This window comes from Protopterus annectens, chromosome 9.part0 (genome assembly GCF_019279795.1).
Source record: "Protopterus annectens isolate FY-2018-M chromosome 9.part0, PAN1.0, whole genome shotgun sequence".
Classification (NCBI taxonomy): domain Eukaryota; kingdom Metazoa; phylum Chordata; order Ceratodontiformes; family Protopteridae; genus Protopterus; species Protopterus annectens.
In genome coordinates, this window is record NC_056743.1 from 1,941,974,687 (window position 1) to 1,941,993,802 (window position 19,116).

Below are 19,116 nucleotides of genomic sequence, written 5' to 3' on the forward strand. Positions count from 1 at the left end.
CAAATGAAAGTTGCATCAATCAATCGCTTTTATCCACAGACAGCCCATGTACTCAGTTATAGCTACTTTGTGGTTCATTGTCTAGATCAAGTGTGGAACTGAGCACAAACCCAAGAAAAGTGTGTAGAACTTTCATTATGGAGCATCACATCTGTGGTTGCTTTCAGCAGGGGCACAGTGGCACATCTTTTATCACTTAGTGAAGAAAGAATTTAGCTACCTAGTTCACCTATTCTTAAAGCCAGTTATACTTCAGATCATACCTTAGTAAAATCAGCAACAATCTTTGTCATGTAGTCAGTGCTTTGTGAAGTGATTTCTTAGAAATACTTTGCATTGATTTGTGATCTGGCTCCATTTATACTGATTTGTCATAAATATAGTCAGGAAATTTTTAATATCAATAAATAATTCCTAGTATTTCTATTTCTATTTGTGCATACATTGTTTCTGCCTCTGTAAAAGCTTTTGATCTATGCACTATGGGTCCATTGTCCTACATCAGTATGGTGCACAATCATTGCTGATTCACATCTACTAAAAAGTACTGTTGTTCCAATATATCAGGGAACATCCACTTGTAGGACCTTCTGTAATAAGCCTTTTTAAAATCTCAAAATTTCTGTCTTTGTCTGTTATCATTCTGTTATAGTATTCTCATTGGAAGTGTGATAAATGCTAAATTCGGTATATACTTTCACAGATATTGGAACACTCCATGAGATCTTTTAAAAGCTGATTTGCCTTCTGGTTTTTGTATATATTCTATAGCACTGACATTTCTAAAACTATTTTCAATCCTTCTTATGTCAAAGTATGTCCCATTTATCTGAGATTAGTTGCAAATATCTGAACTTCCCTCAGTCAGCCTCAGCCCTTTCTTTCTTAGCCTGCCCAGCAGGTTATGTAGCTGGGCAGTATGCTTTTGTTTGGTAGCTCCCCAAACAAGAACATCATTTGTAATTTTGACTACACTATCCAAACATTCTTTTCATTTTTTGTGACAGCCCTCTGAAATACTTCTAGTCATGATGACATGTCAAAAGGTAATCTTAAATTATGCATGTCTATATCTACAGGGATTGAAAGGGATCTATATCAGAAGATCAAAAGACCAGGCTATTGAAACCAAGAAGATCAAATCTCAGAACATCAAACTGGCTTGCCCCCCTGCAAAAAATGTTTTTGTGATGCTGGCTTCCAGAGAAGAAGCTGGTTCAACCTTCTGAGATTCAACCTTCTCAGTTTGCATAACCTGATGTTTCAATCTTTTGACGTAGGCCTATTTAAAGTTTGTACCTCTGAATTAGTATCCTGTTAGAGTTACAAAAGTTTTGGTTAATATCTAGTGCAAAAAGTATTTGGCACAAGACATATTTAAAGCAACCTGTTCCCCTATGTTTGAAAAGGACTCTCTTTTAATCACTAGCTCTTGGGGGGGTTTATGTAAATTTAAAGCTTGTCTTGCTTCACAACTGTAACCATGCTAGTCACCCAGTTAACTTGAACCAACTGTTTAACAATCATATTGAGATTCTCTTTTCTTCTCATTTATTGCCCAATTATGTCTCCAATTGTTACTGATACTGTATTTGGTGCTAGAATTACTGGCACTTGGTCTGAAGATATTTAGATGCAGTATTCCCCCTAGTAAACAGCTTAATGCAGTAAATAAATGCACATATTTCAGGAAAATATGATCTGATTCTTTGGCTTTCTAAATAAATGGTTCTACTTCTTGTATATTACTTGCCTGTTTAACTTTTGCAGATGTATTGATAGCTGCATTCATGCTAGCACCCACAAGAATTTTCTGAAACTGCCTAAGAGCAACATTCACTTTGCCATTCATATTGTTGTTCAGTTCTGCAGGAGCTGAAATATATGAATTGCTCTAAACATTTATGTTGTGAATCCTCCTCATCATGCCAAATTATACATATGCTAAGCGACCTAGTATTTTTAGGTGAGTCGCTGTATTTTCTGATGATACATAATTTTATGCTTCCTGTGCTTTTAGTCATAAGTAAACAGAATCTGGCCCACACACTTCATTCTGAGTTTCAGTGTTTTAAATGAAGATTCCAATGACATATTGCATTCTTCTCCAGAATACAGCTTAAAAGTAATGTTTTTGCACTATTTTTTTTTTCTTTTTCACCCAGATGATATTGTCAGTAGACTCTGTTTCTTGTACTAGTCTCCATTTATTGTTAATTTTACTTTATCACAAACATGGAATCTTTTATTTCATCTCTGGACTAAGTAGCACATTTCTTTCATATGATTGCAAAATAGTTCTTTCCTCTAAATAGCCTACAGATTTTAATAAATTATTTGCATTTTCATAGCCACCTGGTGGTGTGAACCATGGGTCTAGATGATTGTCACTGTTGAAGTGACATCCCGACCCCATGTGCAAAAATGGGAAAGGGGGATGTGGATGGATGGATTTGCATTTTCTTTTGTTATGCCTACAATCATTCCTAATATTTGATTTAGTTCAACTGCATTGCTGCTTCTAAGCACCACCCTGGATAGTCCATAGCTTCTTGTGTTGTTAGTTTTATATTTATTTCAGTCTTTCACTCTGTACTCAGTTTTAACCTTATCATCATTCAAAGCTTTAGTTTTACATATTTCCAGTTTTATCTCTATATTTGCAATGTCATTTTATCCATCTTCTCTGTTTTGATTCTCTCAAAAACTTGCTTTTTATTCATCTTTAATGACACAAACAGTTCTGCTTCTTGTCAGTGAATCATGCAAGTTACATTACTCACTGAGTTTTTATATGAATACTTTTTGTTCCCCTGTTACCTGCTGAGTATTAGCCCTTCACAGTCAATTGGCCCATTCATTCTCCATATGGGAACCAGTGCCATGCCAGTGGCTGTCATTCATGCAGCAATCAAGGGTATTCTCTAATCTAACCCATCCTTGGATGGAAGATACAAAGACTGAATCACCATGACAGCCTAGTATGCCTCCTTGCATGTGAGTAGTGCAATCATGTACTAAGCTTGACTACCATCACCAGCTTAGTAAAACAAGCCCATGTCTCTAGTTAACAGCTGTTTCATCTGAAAGCCTCTACTTATCTGCAGTGAAACGACCACCAGGTCTACAGTCATCTCCCCCCCAATACACACACACACACACACACACACACACACACACACACACACACACACACACACACACACACACACGCCAGTGCCCAAGCTGCTAATCAAGCCCAGATAATATCGATCCTAGTCAGTGCCTTATTTATCTATGCAGCAGAGTCTTTGCGCTGCTTGCTTTTTAACTCTCACATAAACATCTTAGAGTCTCCTGAGCCCTTTTAAAGAGGATATGCCTTATAAATGGTAGATTTATTTTTTGTATCACAGAATGCTTTAAATTCCTTTGTCATGACTGATAACATGTCTTTGTCCCCTTCTTTTTGAAAAATAAAAAAACACTTTTATTGCATTATCACTAGTGACATAAGCAAGATATCATTTATATGAAAGTAATCAAACCATATCACCAAGTTCACATTTAGAAAACGTATATGTCGCATGTGTTGTTATATATTATATAATCAAAGCAACGCTCCATAAATTATTCAACTCTTGCCTTCTTCTAAGCCTCATTCTTCCTCCAAAGCATTTTCTGCATGTATTGTTCCCACAATTTCCATTTTTCCTATGTAATTTACAGGATCCACTTCACAACACTGAAAACGTACAATACTGGAATCCATATTTCTGAGCACAGAAAGCCAAAAACTCAAACACTGAAAAATCAAATGCAGATGTTTGAAATACAGAAACCAGCCATGCTAACATTATAATAAAATTCCTTATCCACACAATAACTAAAATGACAACCACACATCACACTTCCAAAACCAAACACTGTTCCTAAAGAAATAAACCACAAACTCTGCAAAGTATACCACTACTACTAATCTAACAAATCATCCACACATTACCATAGTATTCACTATATAAAAACACATGCTATACAGTACACAAAATCAACAACTATAAACTAACCTATGTTCTACAAACCATACTAACTAAAACCCACTTACATGGGGAGCTATGCCCTCCACAGCTTCCCTAACTAAATATACCAACTCCAAGATCCTACTACATTGGGAAAAGGTCACATATCTGTTTGTGACCATATTGAAATGTAAATGCTCCCAATACTACCGGAAGCATCATATGAAACATCCACCATTTTTTTTGCGGTATAAAAGTACTTAAGCAAACACTTCCAAGCAAAACCCTAAATCATCTAGACTTTGTTGCATATTTGGGAGCCATACATATGTCCTCCCATTATATATGCCAATCCAGGCACACTCATCCAATACGCAGATGACTCAACCATCATCTGCTCAGCCCAGTCCCTACCCAAACTGCAAAAAGTCACACAGGAAGCCTTTTCCTCTGTTGAAACATGGTTATCCGATGCCCAATTAATACTCAACCCAAACAAAACTAAACTACTCATCTTCCAACCCACCAAACATACCCAAAACAACTCTCACTTTAACATCTTAGCAAAAGACAACACCACTATATACCCAACTGAACACACCAAATTGCTAGGAGTGGAAATAGACAATAAACTAAAATTTGACATTCACATATCCATGACCATAAAAAAAGGCTATGTTCTTCATTTGTAAATATGTTGTAAGTAATTTCTATGTTAAATTGTTAATCACTATGTAATCCAATGTAACTACTGTCTGTTTATTTTACTGTGGAGCTTTTCTCCCCGGGCTTCCGCTGAAAATGGACCCACGTCCAGTCGGACACTCCCGGTCAACAAATTTAAATAAATAAATAAATAAATAAATATATTTGTGAATTGCTTATCTAATCTCACTTACCAATTTTTTCTGACCTCCTCTGATTGATTTCTATAGTTATAGTGCAATATTTTATTTGCCTTAATAATTATCCCTTATTAATAGCATCTTCTGCTCTAGATTCAACTAAAAACTCTGGCAGCGCAGGTCTTTCACTTAAGATTTCTCTATCCCTTTCTCCTTGCCTATACTCTGATTTCAATCCCTGATAGGGAAGGCTTTCTCTAGCTTAAAGTCCAAATGTCTTGGCCTCTTTCCATTCTATTACCTTTCCCTCTTTAGTTATTTGCTCCCAATACCTTGGTTCCTTTGTCAGCGTTCTCCAGTAAATTCCAACATCCTCTTGCCTAATCTGTGTACCCCTGATTGGAGTCATGCCTATCGTCTGAATCTCCTTTCTCCATTCTCGTGTTGGCTTAGTTCTTAGTATATATTCTGCTACTTTATGAATATAATATTCAGTATTACTGTTGCTATTCTCCTTAAGGATCTGCATCCAAAATCTGCCTCTTTCCTCATTTCTTGAATTCCCCCATCCCACTTCATCATCATCCCTTTCCACTTTGAATTGTCATTTTCTGCTTGTGTAATCCCTTCAAATCAGATAATCCTAAACCTCCTTGTTCTATTGGACAACTTATCCCACTTGACTCTTGCCCTCTTTCCCTCCCAGATAAAACTCATCGATTCTTTATTAATTACTATCCAAATTTCTCCCCTGATTGATAAAAATATACCCAACCTGTGTATGAAATTAAAGGAATTAAAAACAATTTTACTGCTTGTATCTTGCTATTCATATCTATAGCCAAGAGCTTCCAGTTTCTCAGTTTTTGTATAATCTTTCCTTTAGTCTCTTCCCACAGATCTTTATCTGTAATAAGTGCCCTTTTTAACCCATACCCATAAATCCTTCATTTTATCATGTCCCCATAAATAACAGTATTGCCGTACCAATTCATGTGTGGGTACACAGTTTACAGTTATAGCCATTGTTTTGTCTTCACTAATTTTATATCACGAAAAGCCCGCCACTGCCTCAGAATGTTCCACAACATGGAGATGTCTTTTTCTAGTTTTTTATCAGGTACAAAGAAATATCATTTGTAAATAAAGCCAACTTTTCTTGAATATCATACCAACTAGATCCTTGAATTTCTGAGTCCCTTTTTTTTTTCCAGTGGTTCTAAATAGACACAATGCATCAGAGAAGAGCCCTCACACCCTGATTCTTGCCTTTGATCCCTCACACATCTTCCCAATCAACCCCATCACTGTATCAGGAAATGCAAATGCCTCCATTGCCCTACTCACAAAATCTCAGCTCACTCTGTCTAAAGACATCTTTGCATCAAGACTTACCAACAACAGCTGCATCCCTGACACAAAACCACATCAATCCACATCTATCAACTTTGATGACACCTTCTCTAATCTTTCAGCCATTGTAGACATAAACACTCCATAATTGTGGTCTAAAATTGAAATGGACCTATATGAAGCTGGATCTGATAGGTCGTTACTGTCTTTAGGTATTACAGCCACCAAAGTTTTTTTCTCCAGGGTATTGGTGCTTCCTGTCCTTTTAAAATACTGTTAACAAAACCTTCCAAATCGTTATCACTTTCTTCCTTCCTCACTTCCAAACTTCTACGCGAATGTCATCAATTCTTGTAAACTTTCCTGCAGATCAGTTATACATCACCATTTTTCTCTCTCTTCCTATCTTAACTATTAATTGTTGAGCCCCATCTACCTCTAACCGTGACATATGTAAGCTTCCATAAATATTTCATTCATGCTTTTTCTTGATTTCCCAACTTTTACAAATTTTCATAAAATTTCTGAAATATCTCTAATTCCTCTTCAGGATCTCCAGTTATTTTTCTTGTTATAGGCTCCCTACGTTTGGCAATACCCTTGTTACTTTTTGTTGCCTAAGTTGTTGTGCCAAAAGTTTTTGTGCTTTGGAGTTATTATCAAATACAATTGCTTAACAGCAGTCTTTCTAAACACATGCATTTTATATAGGTACTCCCTTATTTTCTTTTTAGAGCTTTGCAATTGTACCTCTTGTTGTTTTCTTTGTCTCCTTTAAGGTTGTTGTGTCTTTCGGCTTTTCCCGGTTAGGGGTCACCACAGCGGAACTCTGGTCCGCTAATGATTGGCAGTTGATTTTTACGTGCCGAGTTACCAGCCCTGATGCACAGCCTTCAACGAAGGTACACCCATTCATGCATGTTTCCACGCAGAAGACGCTCTAGCTGAGAATCGAACCAGACAGCGTCTTACTGTGAGGCAACAATGCTACCGCAGCACAACCACCGCGGGACAAGGTACATATGTTAAAACAACATTACAGCTTCCTTGGATAAAATGAACGGGAATTTTATATACTGTATTTTCTCTATATATTTTCAGCATGTTGTCTCCCACTTTGATACAACTTCTAGATTCAAAGTTTCCACTTTTCCAAGTGTGATTTTTGTGGCTGTTGTGAATTTATTCAGATGGAAAAATGTGAGTTAAAGTAATATGAAAGTCAAAATAGACTGGTGGTTGAGTGGGTTTCTCATGAGCAAAATTTGATTACATTGAAAGAACAAAATTCAGTGTTTGAAATAGTTACAGCTTAGAGTAAGGGCCAGGATTGCTTGCCAAACACTAATGATTGACACACCTATGTATGACCACTAGTGTCCAACTACGGGGTTTTGCCTGAAAGATCGCAGATGGAGTACTACGAAATTCCTCCATTCCATCAGGGAGATCGGCTTCAGAGTTGGTATCTATAAGTAGTGATGCTGTAGAGAACACATACAGCTTCCCCTCCTACAAAAATATTTATGCCTGATTTTTCTTTACAAATGCTGTTTGTATTTTAGTGATATCACTGTTTCATAATCAGAGTACTTACTTACCCTCTTAACAGAAACTGCATAGTATAATTCAAGCTAGGTGGGGGGCTATGCCCCCCACACACACACCCAAATATATATTCTAACTCCAGGATTGCACTACAGTGGGGGAAAGGGCATATACACTGCCACTACTATTTTCGGTGAAATGAAATTCGGCATAATGAGTTTTCAGCGATTTGGTTTTGCTGATGTAAGTTTCGGCGAAATTAACCAGACCCATATATATATATATATATATATATATATATATATATATATATATATATATATATAATTTGATGTCAGGAATGCAGGAATAGCACTGTAAAACTATTTATTTAATGAATTCATTAATGTATTGATTTATTTATTTATAAATTCAACTGAGTCCCAAAGAAAAATGTTTTACATGAGAGACCCGGAAAGAAAGCTGCCCAACAGCAACATGTCTTTTACAAGATACAAACAGAGTGAAGTAACCATCACAGGTTGAAGAGAACACGGACGTTTGGAAGTCAGCACTGAAGACCACACCCTGGATCTGTGATGCAACAGGACTGCATGTGGATTATACTCCCATAACAGCATGTCCAGTGGTATTGGCAAGTACAGAGGGCCTTTTAGTAACTGGGCATGCTGTTATCAGGAGTTAGCCCTCAGCCCGGAGAGTGATACAGCAATTATAAAAATGAATGTCACATTTTAAAATAAATATATGCATCTTATAAATCTGCTTTAAAACTTACTTTAATACAGAAAAATATAAACCCATAGTCTGTTTTCATTTGTTATGTAAATGCATTATTTTCTATTTTTATTTTAACAATTTCAAAATAAGAGTTTAACCAGCAGTTTTACATTTTATAATATTTGAAAGCTAACTGTTATAGCTTAAATAAATGTTATTTGCTTAATATACGTTTTACATAAATAAGAGTCTGCAGAATTCTAAGACATGGTCTGCAATATGGAGTTCTAATGCCCCAGAATAAAGACTGCAAAAGGTTTTGCACAATTTGGAAACATGTAATAGATACCAGCTATGGAATGAACTTCTCCACAGTTTGTTTGACACATGCAGATTGATATTCATGCTTAAATCCTTGTACATGACTTAAAAATCCAAAATGCTCATACTGCCAGATATAATACATTCAAGGCTGCTGTCTATCCTGCAGTGTTATGGCACTGATCTGTGAAATTCTTCCATAATGCTGCTGTAGCATTTTCAGGTAAGTCTCACAGCAGCAGTGCACCTTGCAATTTGCATACAGGTGTGCTGTTGCACTCCACCAGCTCTAATTTGCATCAGTGGGATATCTAATACCTGCATCTGGGTAAACAAAGAACTGTGAATTAGCCATACATTTACAGATATTGTAAATATAGCTTGTTACATTTCTTTTCCTATAAACACTTTTAAATTTAGACTTCTGTGGCAAAAGCATGCTCTAGGGCCTACCACATCTCCTAATTTCTTGAAGCAAAAGAGTACTACACTGAAGCTATATGACATAGTCCTTAAACATCTGCTTTTACATGATAATAAACATTTGTAAAAGAATGTGTCTGTATATCTGGTTTCCTCCATTGGCTTTTTTGTAAGATTGAACATAAATACACTTTATAGCAGCAGCCCACAGGATGTGCATGCTGAAACTACTAAATTATTGTTTTTGGAACATTTAGATTTAGCTAGTGTACATACCATTTTTTTAATGGAAATATAGTTTAAAAGATAGGGACTGTAGTGGATAGCCGTGTGGCACCCTGTTACACATGCACATACCTAGCCTTTTAGGAACCAGATCATTTATTTAAATGATCAGAATTTAAGAGGTGTGTCATATGCATTCTTCATTTTATGAATGATGCCATTATCATGTAGTGAAGCTATGACAAATGGCAATAATTATTTTGTTACACAATGAGTGTTATCGTCCACTTCATGATTTCATCATTGTGTACACTGAAATTAATATTGTTGGACGTTACCTTATATAAGAATTAGGGTAGCACAGCCTCTTTGTTATATAAAAAGAGCACAGCAAACAACAATTTGCTTCATTTTACTAGTCTGCAATTCTCGCCCTCTCTGTCCAACCAGTGCTTTATGTCCCTGCCCAAGTAGCTGACACACACACTTTGTGATAAGAGTTATATACAACCACACAGACACTCCTGGGGAAGGCTGGCACAGGTTCTTCAGGTGTGCCCCTTTTACCCAGACTATATGGTACTACCACCCACTAATATTTATCAGCTACATAAAAAGACCCTTATTAAAGGTTGTCCAATTATTACTGTGCAATATTATTATCCAAATGGTAAGTGTGACAGAACAGCAAAGCTTATTTTGAGTGACTTGGTGCAGTATCACTATATATATATATATATATATATATATATATATATATATATATATATATATATGTATATATATATATGCAATGTAAGAGCTTAAATTATCTCTACACAAAACAACTATAGTTGAAAGGTTTAAAATATTTAATAATAAATAATAAAAACACAAGACAGTACTTCTTACTACACAGTGCTAGTCAAAAGTTCAGAGATCACAGATAAATACTTAAAATAAAACAGTAGAAAAGTTCTGACATCACAGAAAAACAAACTAGTCTAATCTTCCTATTTCCTAGCTATTTCTAAGAGAAAACACAGTTCTAAAGTCCTACTTACATATAGACAGAGGCAGACTAATGAGTTGGATGTTCTCAAGACAAATCTCTAATGCTCTCATTCTTTCTCTTCTTAAACTGATAACACATTACCACTGATTCATTTCAGATTACATCATTTCTTTCTGGTTCCCAGGCTAACAGACTGTCAGAGGTTAATAACCCTTTTGATCTTACAGCTGGTCAGGAACCAGAGCAATAAAAGAAATTATACATGTAAATTCTAGCCATTAACTCTGGCCTCAAAACAATAGGCAGAATTCCTTCATCCAGACATATCGGCTCCGAATTTTGACATCAAAGACAGTCATAAAATGCTTGACTTAGCTTTCTTACAGCAGAGTGCACTATTGTTACATTTTTGCAGTTCAATATCCAATGCAGTCTTTTCACATTTTAGAGAACAAGCCCTTGGCTTACATTAATATTTACAAATGACAGAATTATCTACAAAATTCTATCTAGCTAGGCTGGCACCCTTCACCTATCTTCACACACACACACACACACACACACACCCCCCGGAAAACTCAAGCTAGTTTTTCAAGTGACCCTTGAGAAACATTGCTTGAGAAAGTTAGGTCTATCTGAGTATACTTTATCCCATTCCCTGTCTTGAGAGCCCATCTGCATTGGCATTGCTAATCCCACTGTGGGTATGCACTGACATATCATATACTTGCAACCCTAGACTCCATCTTAGCAACTTGGCATTTTGGTGGCTGACTTTGTTTAACCATGTTAGAGGATTGCGATCTGTCACTATACTGAAATTTCTTCCATACAGATAAGACTGAAGTTTCTGCAGTACCCACACTATGGCTAGACATTCCTTTTCTACAGATGCATAGCATTCCTCCTTGGGTTGGAGCCTATGACTGAAATAAAGCACTGGGTGCTCTTCTCCCTCTGAAGAAATCTGGCTAAGTACAGCCCCAACCTCATGGATTGAAGCATCCACCTGCACCACAAATTCTTTGCTGCAGTTTTGATTGGCTAACACAGAGTGTCCTCCCAAAGCTTCCTTAAGCTCTTGGAATGCCTGCTCACATGCTGGGGTCCACACTACCTTATTTGGCCTGTTCTTCCTTGTCAGGATTGTGAGGGGAGCAGCTATGGTACTATAACTGGGGATGAACCTTCTGTAGTACCCTGCTGTCCCCAAGCCTCACCTGCTTTTTGGTAACAGGTGCAGGCCATGCCTGAATGGCTTCTACTTTGGCAGGTTCTGGACTGATCTTGCCACTCCTCACTCTATGTCCCAGGTAGGAGACTTCTGCCATACCCATCTGACATTTGCTCAACTTAATGGTCAACCTTGCTCTCTGTAGTCTACCCAGCACCTCCCTGACATGTTGAAGGTGCTCTTGCCAGGAATGGCTGTAGATGGCAATATTATCTAGGTAAGCAAGAGCAAACCCTCCTGCTCCTGGTAGGATATGATCTACCAGCCTCTGGAAAGTTGCTGGGGCATTCTTCATCCCAAAGGCCATCTTTGTAAACTCATCCAAGCCAAAAGGAGTCACAAAGGCTGACCTCTCTCTTGCACTGGGAGTCAAGGGCACCTGCCAGTAACCCTTGGTAAGATCAGTGGTTGTAAGATACTTAGCCCCACCCATCTGCTCTAGGGCCTCATATGTCCTAGGCATAGGGTAAGCATCTGACTCTGTGTGACTATTTAATTTCCTGAAGTCCACACAGAACCTGGTGCTGCCATCCTTCTTTGGCACCAGCACCACTGCGGAGGCCCAGGAACTGTTGGACTCTTGAATTACCCCTAGTTCCAACATTTCCTATATCTCCCCCCTCAGAATCTGTTTGACTCTCTCAGGCACCCTATAAGGGGCTTGCCTAATAGGCCTTTGTGGTCCTGTATCCAGCCTGTGCTGCACCAGGTGGGTGCACCATGGTTTCCCAGTGAACATGTCCCCAAACTTCTGTAACATTGCTCGGATTTCTCAAACTTAAGTAGGGGATAGCCGCTGGAACATTGCTACCCCTTCCACTGAGGTGTCAGTCCGAGACTCACTGAGATCAGCCACCAGATCTCCCTCAGACTCCTCCTGCAAACCACTGCAAATACTCAGCACAAGGGCCTCCCTGTCATGGTAAGGTTTCATCATGTTAACATGGTACAATTTGTGCCCCTGCCGCCTGCCTAGCAGTTCCACCATGTAGTTAACATCACTTACCATTCTTACCACCTTGTAGGGTCGCTCCCAAGCTGCTTGCAGCTTGTTGTGTCTGACAGGAAAGGGAACCATTACCTGTTTCCCCACAACATACTCTCTAGCATTCCTGTCATACCACATCATTTTCTGTTGTTGGACTACTGCCAGGTTCTTCTGGGCCAAACCCATGAGTTCCCTGAGCCTTGTCCTGAGGTTTAGGACATATGCCACAACAGACTTCTTGTGAGATTCACACTCACCTTCCCACTCATTTCAAATTAAATCTAGAAGTCCCCTCTCCCTATGCCCATACAGCAACTGAAAAAAACCTGTGGATTCTTGAGGAACCTCTCTTGTAAGCAAACAACAGATGGGGCAAATATTTGTCCCACTCCCTTTTAAACTGGTCTGCAAATGCCCATAGCATGGACTTGATCATAGAGTTTAACCTCTCAACCAGGCCATTAGTCTGGTGATGGTAAGGGGTGGTCTTCAGGTGCTACTCCACAGTACTTCCACAAAAAAGCGAGCAGGTCTGACATGAAATTGGCACCTGTGTCAGTCAGTATTTATTTTGGGAAACCTACCCTGCTGAAATCCTCTGACAAAGCATTTGCCACCTTTTCTGCCTCAATGGAGGACAAAGCCACTGTTTCAGGGTATCTTGTAGCATAACCTACTACCACTAGGATATACTTTTTCCCTGTGGAACTTGGGGTGCTCAGAGACCCCACAATATCCATAGCTACCCTCTGAAATGGCTCCTCAGTCATAGGCAAAGGCATCAAAGGACCTCCCGCTTTGTCTCCTGCTTTGCCTACCTTTTGGCACTGCTCACAGGTCCTGCAGTACCCTGTTACATCTCTGGAAATTCCAGCCCAGTAGATGTTTTGCATAATATGTCTCTGTACATTTTATGCCCATATGACCTGCAAAGGGAATATCATGTGCTATGGCTAGAAGCACCAGACGGTAGGCTCTCACCTTCTAGCCCTCCCTCAGGGGTCCACTCTCAATACAGTAACCCTCTGTCCCAGTATACGGGTTCCCCCTTCCCTTGAGAATCAGGTGCCTCACTAGCTACCTGCCTCAGGCCTTGCAATGTAGGGTCTGAGAGCTGAGCCTGTCTCAACTCTCTCTTTGTAACCCTTCCCAGCTCCCCTTCCACTGGAAGTCTGGCATCCTCTGACAGTGGTGCCTCACTGTCAGCATGGGTGCTACTACTCACTTCTACCTTTGCAGTCCCTCTGTCCAAGGGAACATCAGTACCCACAAGCTGTGGCTCACCTTCAGTCTCACTGCTACAGAGTAGCTCCCTCCCTGAAGTAACCACCTCATCAGTCCTGGCTGCAAGTATGTAGTCTGTCTGTGTCTCCCCCAGGCTACCAGACCCACATGCTTGCCTCCTAGCCTGACTGCGTGTAACTGCATAAGCACATGGTACTGGCTCATCCAAATCCTTCCCTATCAGGACATCTGCAGGATGGTGGTTCGGTACCCTTGTTGTCTCAAGAAAACCTGTTACTGGCATTTTGTCTTTCCCACTTACTGGATCTCTCACCTTTTGTTCCCCACCTTGCCTCTGTGGACATCTTTATGCCACATGGCCCCACTGGTTGCATTCAAAACATTTAACCTTAGGTCCTGGATGTGTACCTGGACTAGTGGCTTCCCTTGCTACTGGCAGATTCTATTTGGGCAGTCTGTGCTTCCCACCATGGGTTCCTTTAGATCCATGAGCAGTACTGAGAGCCCCTTTCCTGTGCAGGGATGCCCTGCTTACTAGGTATAGGTATCCCTTCTTCCCCAACTCATCTGAAGTAGCACATTGTCTATTAGCTAACCAGATCCTCATGTCCTCAGGCAAAGTGCTAAGGGCTTGTTCCCTCACCAAAAGGTCTGCCAGCCCTTCAAAAGTGGTGACCTGACATCCACTCACCCACCTATGAAAATAAGTGCTCAGTTCAGCAACATATTCACACACACTTTCATCTGCCTTGCTTCTATGTTCACAAAACCTTTTCCTATATGTTTCAGGTGTTAGCTTAAAACATTCTAACAAGCAATTCTTAACAACAGTGTAATTAAAACACTCAACGTCTGACATTTTAGACAACACGGTTACAGCTTTGCCATGAAGTAAGGGGGTGAGGAACCATGCCCAGAGCCTTTGATCAACATCATATTGTTTACATACCCCCTCAAACATATGAATGAAACTATCAAAATTATCCCTCTCTTTAAATTACGGAAGTAATTTACTGACCTTTTGTGCTTCTGGGGTCTGGTTACTCCCTTCCCCATTACCTCCATGACTCTGGCAAAGAGTCAGCATCTCCCATTCATGCTGCCTCTGCTGTCCCTTTTTCTCAGCTTCCAGGCATAGCAGTTTCTCATTCTCCACAGCCTGCAACCATCACAGTTTCTCATTGTCCTCACACTCTAGACACCTCAGTCTCTCAGCTGCTTCTATTTCCAAATGCTTGACCTCCAACTCAAATCTCTTTAGCTCCAGATGGATTTTTAAGTCCTATGCAGAAGGGTTGAGCTGTCCATTCTCTGAGTGTTGTACATCTCCACGGCCAGTCTGATCATCCTCCAGGTTGTTATTTTCTGATGCAGCTGTGACCAAAGCTGAAATCATGTCTGCTTTAGTCAGGTTTCCATGCACCAGTCCCCTAATCTGGCATATCTCATCCAGCTGGCTCCTTGTCAGCTTTCCGTACTCCTCTGCTGACATGCTGCCTGCTCTCCCTGACTAACTAAACTAACAAAAGAAATAAAACAATTGTGATCTGAACTCTGAGTATTCACTGCGTGGCTGATTTGGAGTACAAAAACACCTTCAGTGATCACTGTACACAAGCTACAGGAATTCACTCTACCCACACCACTACAAGCCAGTTAGTATTTGCCAACCAATTAATATGTGGTGTAGATATCCCACCACTGCCAAACAATTAATATGTGAAAACAATTAATATGTGATGCTCATGCACTAGGCCAGCAACCAAAGGAGCCTCAGTCCTCACCACTAACACCAGTGAGGGGCGTCCATATAGCGAAAGGATAATAAATACACATACAGTAAAGTACAATTTCCCTTAAGAGCACACAAAGATCACAGAGAAATACTTAAAATAAAACAAAAGAAAAGTTCTGACATCACAGAAAAATAAACTAGTCTAATCTTCCTACTTCCTAGCTATATCTAAGAGAAACACTAAAGTCTAAGATCCTACTTACATATAGTTACAGGCAGTGCTGGTGATGCTGGATATTCTCAAGACAAATGTTCTAATGTTGTTATTCTTTCTGTCCTTAAATTGAAAACACAGTACCACTGATTCATTTCAGATGCATAATTTCTTTCTGGTTTCCAGGCTAACAGGAACTCAGAGGTTAATAACTCTTTTGATCTTGCAGCTGGTCAGGAAGCCAGGGCAATAAAAGAAATTATACATGCAAATTCTAGCCATTAACTCTGGTCTCAAAACAATAGGCAGGATGCTTCCCTCTAAACATCTCGGCTCCGAATTTTGACATCAAAGAATTGACTTATCAGCTTTGTTACAGCAGAGTGCACTGTTGTTACATTTCTGCAGTTCCAATGGTGGTGGTGGTGCAATGGTTAGCGTTGTCGCCTCACAGCAAGAGGTTCTCCTGTTCGGTTTTTGGCTGGAGCACCTTCTGTGTGGAGTCTGCATGTCCTCCCCATGGTCGAATGACATATAAAGATGTGCAGGTAGGTGTGTGCGTGAATGGGTGTGCCTTCTTTGAAGGTTGGGCGTCGGGCTGGCAACTCTGCACCGTAAAAATTAACTGCCAATCATTAGCGGACCAGAGTTCTGCTGTGGCGACCCCTAACCGGGAAAAGCCAAAAGACATTTACATTTAACACCAGTTTTCCCATTTAAGAGAACAAGCCTGTGGCTTATATTAATATTTACAAATGACAGAATTATCTACAAAATACTATCTGGCTAGGCTGGCAGCCTTCACCTATCTTCACACACTTGATAATGTTAAAGGCAACATTAGTGACTGTTAGTTTAACCTGGATAATGGAAATGAGCCACCTTTGGTTACTATGTTTAAAAGAAACAGCCAATTGGTTGAAGATGTTATTTTATGCAACTAGTATCACTTAGCAACAAGAAACTGGCAGAAGCAGTACGTCCTAGACCACATATTTATTATAGAGAGATCTGAATTTAAAAGAGCTGTTGCATAAAAATTCTGTTTAACAAGAAATCTGTTTATCAGAAAAGAAGTGGAAAGCACTGTAGCTGCAGTGCGACTGAATTTATGCCTAATGTACACCACCTTGTTCACCTGGATACAAATGTCAGATACCCTGCAATGTGTAAGAAAACAGTAAAACTTTGAGTTCTTTATACGCCACAATATTTATGTACATCTTTTTTATATAGGAAAATGGAGAGAACAGTAGATCAGAGAATTTTAAACCTTATTACATTTGTAAGTGAAGTGGATGTTAGTAATTCATCATCAAAGCAAGTGCAGGAAGCAAAGCATAAATGCTGTTTTCTGAATTTTTATCTAAACATGTTTTACAGGGTGGGTATAGCACAGTGCTGTTCAGTTCAGGTTTAAACTCTGAATTCTCTATAATGCCTGGAGTATACCAATATATTGTTTCACCATATACCTCAACCTGGCCAAAGCTTTTGAGACATCCCCCCACTTACACATAGTAGAAATGCTAAAGAAACTGGGAATAACCCATATGTCACCCAATGGGTTGCCAACTGTCTCACAGATGCAGGAAATTAATATTGGGGAAGTTACCTCAATATAGGGGAAGTTACCTCCACAAGGATAAATGCCACCAGTGCCATCCCCCAGGGTCTGTGCTGGGACCTTTCCTGTTTGGCATCTACTTTTCAGAAGTAAATCAGTCATTTGGTCCCCGATGACTTAGTCATCCTGCAGGAAAGCTTGTCCCAAATAAATAACTGATGCCAAAATCATGAACTAAAACTAAATGCCAAAAAAATGCATTATTGTAGTGCTTGGGAATTCATCTACCCTGGAGAACTACCACACTGAAATACACCTCTAAGAATGGCACTTTTTTTTGTGATTTAGGAACTTATGTGGACAGTGACCTAACTTTCGACAAACAAGTGTCCACCGCCATAAGAAAGTCCTTCTATATTGCGTGGCTTATAAACTATAGAACTGTGTCAAGATCTAGGAATGTCATGGTCCCCCTTTACTTAGCCCTCATTAGGCCAATCAGAGTGTAATGAAGTGTCACACAGTACTTTAGAATACATAAGGGAAGGGGATGCTGTTGTTTTCTGTCCATTACCTCTTGTTATATCATACGACTTTTTAACTAGATATTCAGATGTTTTGCTGGGCCTATTTTTTACACAAGATGTGCAATATCTTGCTGTTGCTTTATGCATTACATAGTACATAAAACTGCAATAAACAAACTGTCCACCTTCTGCTATAAACAAAGGCAGGGGAAAGGAACAGATTTTTCATTGTGGTTTAATATCTGTATTTTTCTTGCCCAAAAATGTCATCCCTAATATATATTTCATTTGCAACATATCCCTCACTTCTTTACAATCCTGAGGATAAAAGGAGAACTGTGTGCCATTATGTTTCATTGAGAGGCGGAGAAACATGAATTATACAGTGGATATAAAAAGTGTACACACCTGTGTTAAAATGCCAGGTTTTTGGGGTATAAAAAATGAGACCACAATAAATCATTTCAAAAGTTTTCCAACCTTTAATGTGACCTATAACCTGTACAATTCAAATGAAAAACAAACAAATCTTTTAGGAGAAAAAATATAAAAAATAAAAAAACGTGCAATAAGCTGGTTGCATAAGTGTCACGCCCTTAAACTAATACTTTGTTGAAGCACCTTTTGATTTAATTACAGCATTCAGTCTTCTTGGGTAGGAGTCTATCACCATGGCACATCTTGACTTGGCAATATTTGCCCACTATTCCTTGCAAAAGTGCCCCAAATCTATCAGATTGCCAGGGCATCTCTTGTGCACAGCCCTCTTCAGGTCACCCCACAGATTTTCTATTGGATTTAGGTCTGGGCTTTGGCTGGGCCATTCCAAAACTTTAATTTTCTTCTGGTGAAGCCATTCTTTTGTTGATTTGGATGCATGCGTGGGGTCATTGTCATGTTGAAACTTGAAATTCCTCTTCATCTTCAGCTTTCTAGCAGAAGCCTGAAGGTTTTGGGCAAAAAGCAAATGATATATGGAACTGTTCATAATTCCCTCCACCTTGACTAAAACCCCAGTTCCAGCTGAAGAAAAGCAACCACAAAGCATGATACTGCCACCACCATGCTTCACCGTGGGGATGGTGTTCTTTTGGTGATGTGAAGTGTTGGTGATATGAAGTGTTGTTTTTGCCCCAAATGCACCTTTTGGAATTGTGGCCAGAAAGTTCAACCTTGGTC

At 39.3% G+C, this 19,116-nt stretch overlaps 2 protein-coding genes across 2 annotated transcripts in view; one reads left to right on the forward strand and one right to left on the reverse strand.

Moving 5' to 3' along the window:
- LOC122810839 (zinc finger protein 11-like) overlaps positions 1 to 1,852 on the reverse strand; it is a 90,620-nt gene extending 88,768 nt beyond the window's left edge. The window contains exon 1 of the mRNA XM_044082394.1: positions 1,750 to 1,852. Coding sequence (XP_043938329.1) covers positions 1,750 to 1,852 — 103 coding nt within the window. The remainder of the gene's footprint in view (positions 1 to 1,749) is intronic.
- Positions 1 to 19,116, forward strand: part of RTBDN (retbindin) — a 431,720-nt gene that overhangs the window by 118,332 nt on the left and 294,272 nt on the right. The window lies entirely within an intron of this gene.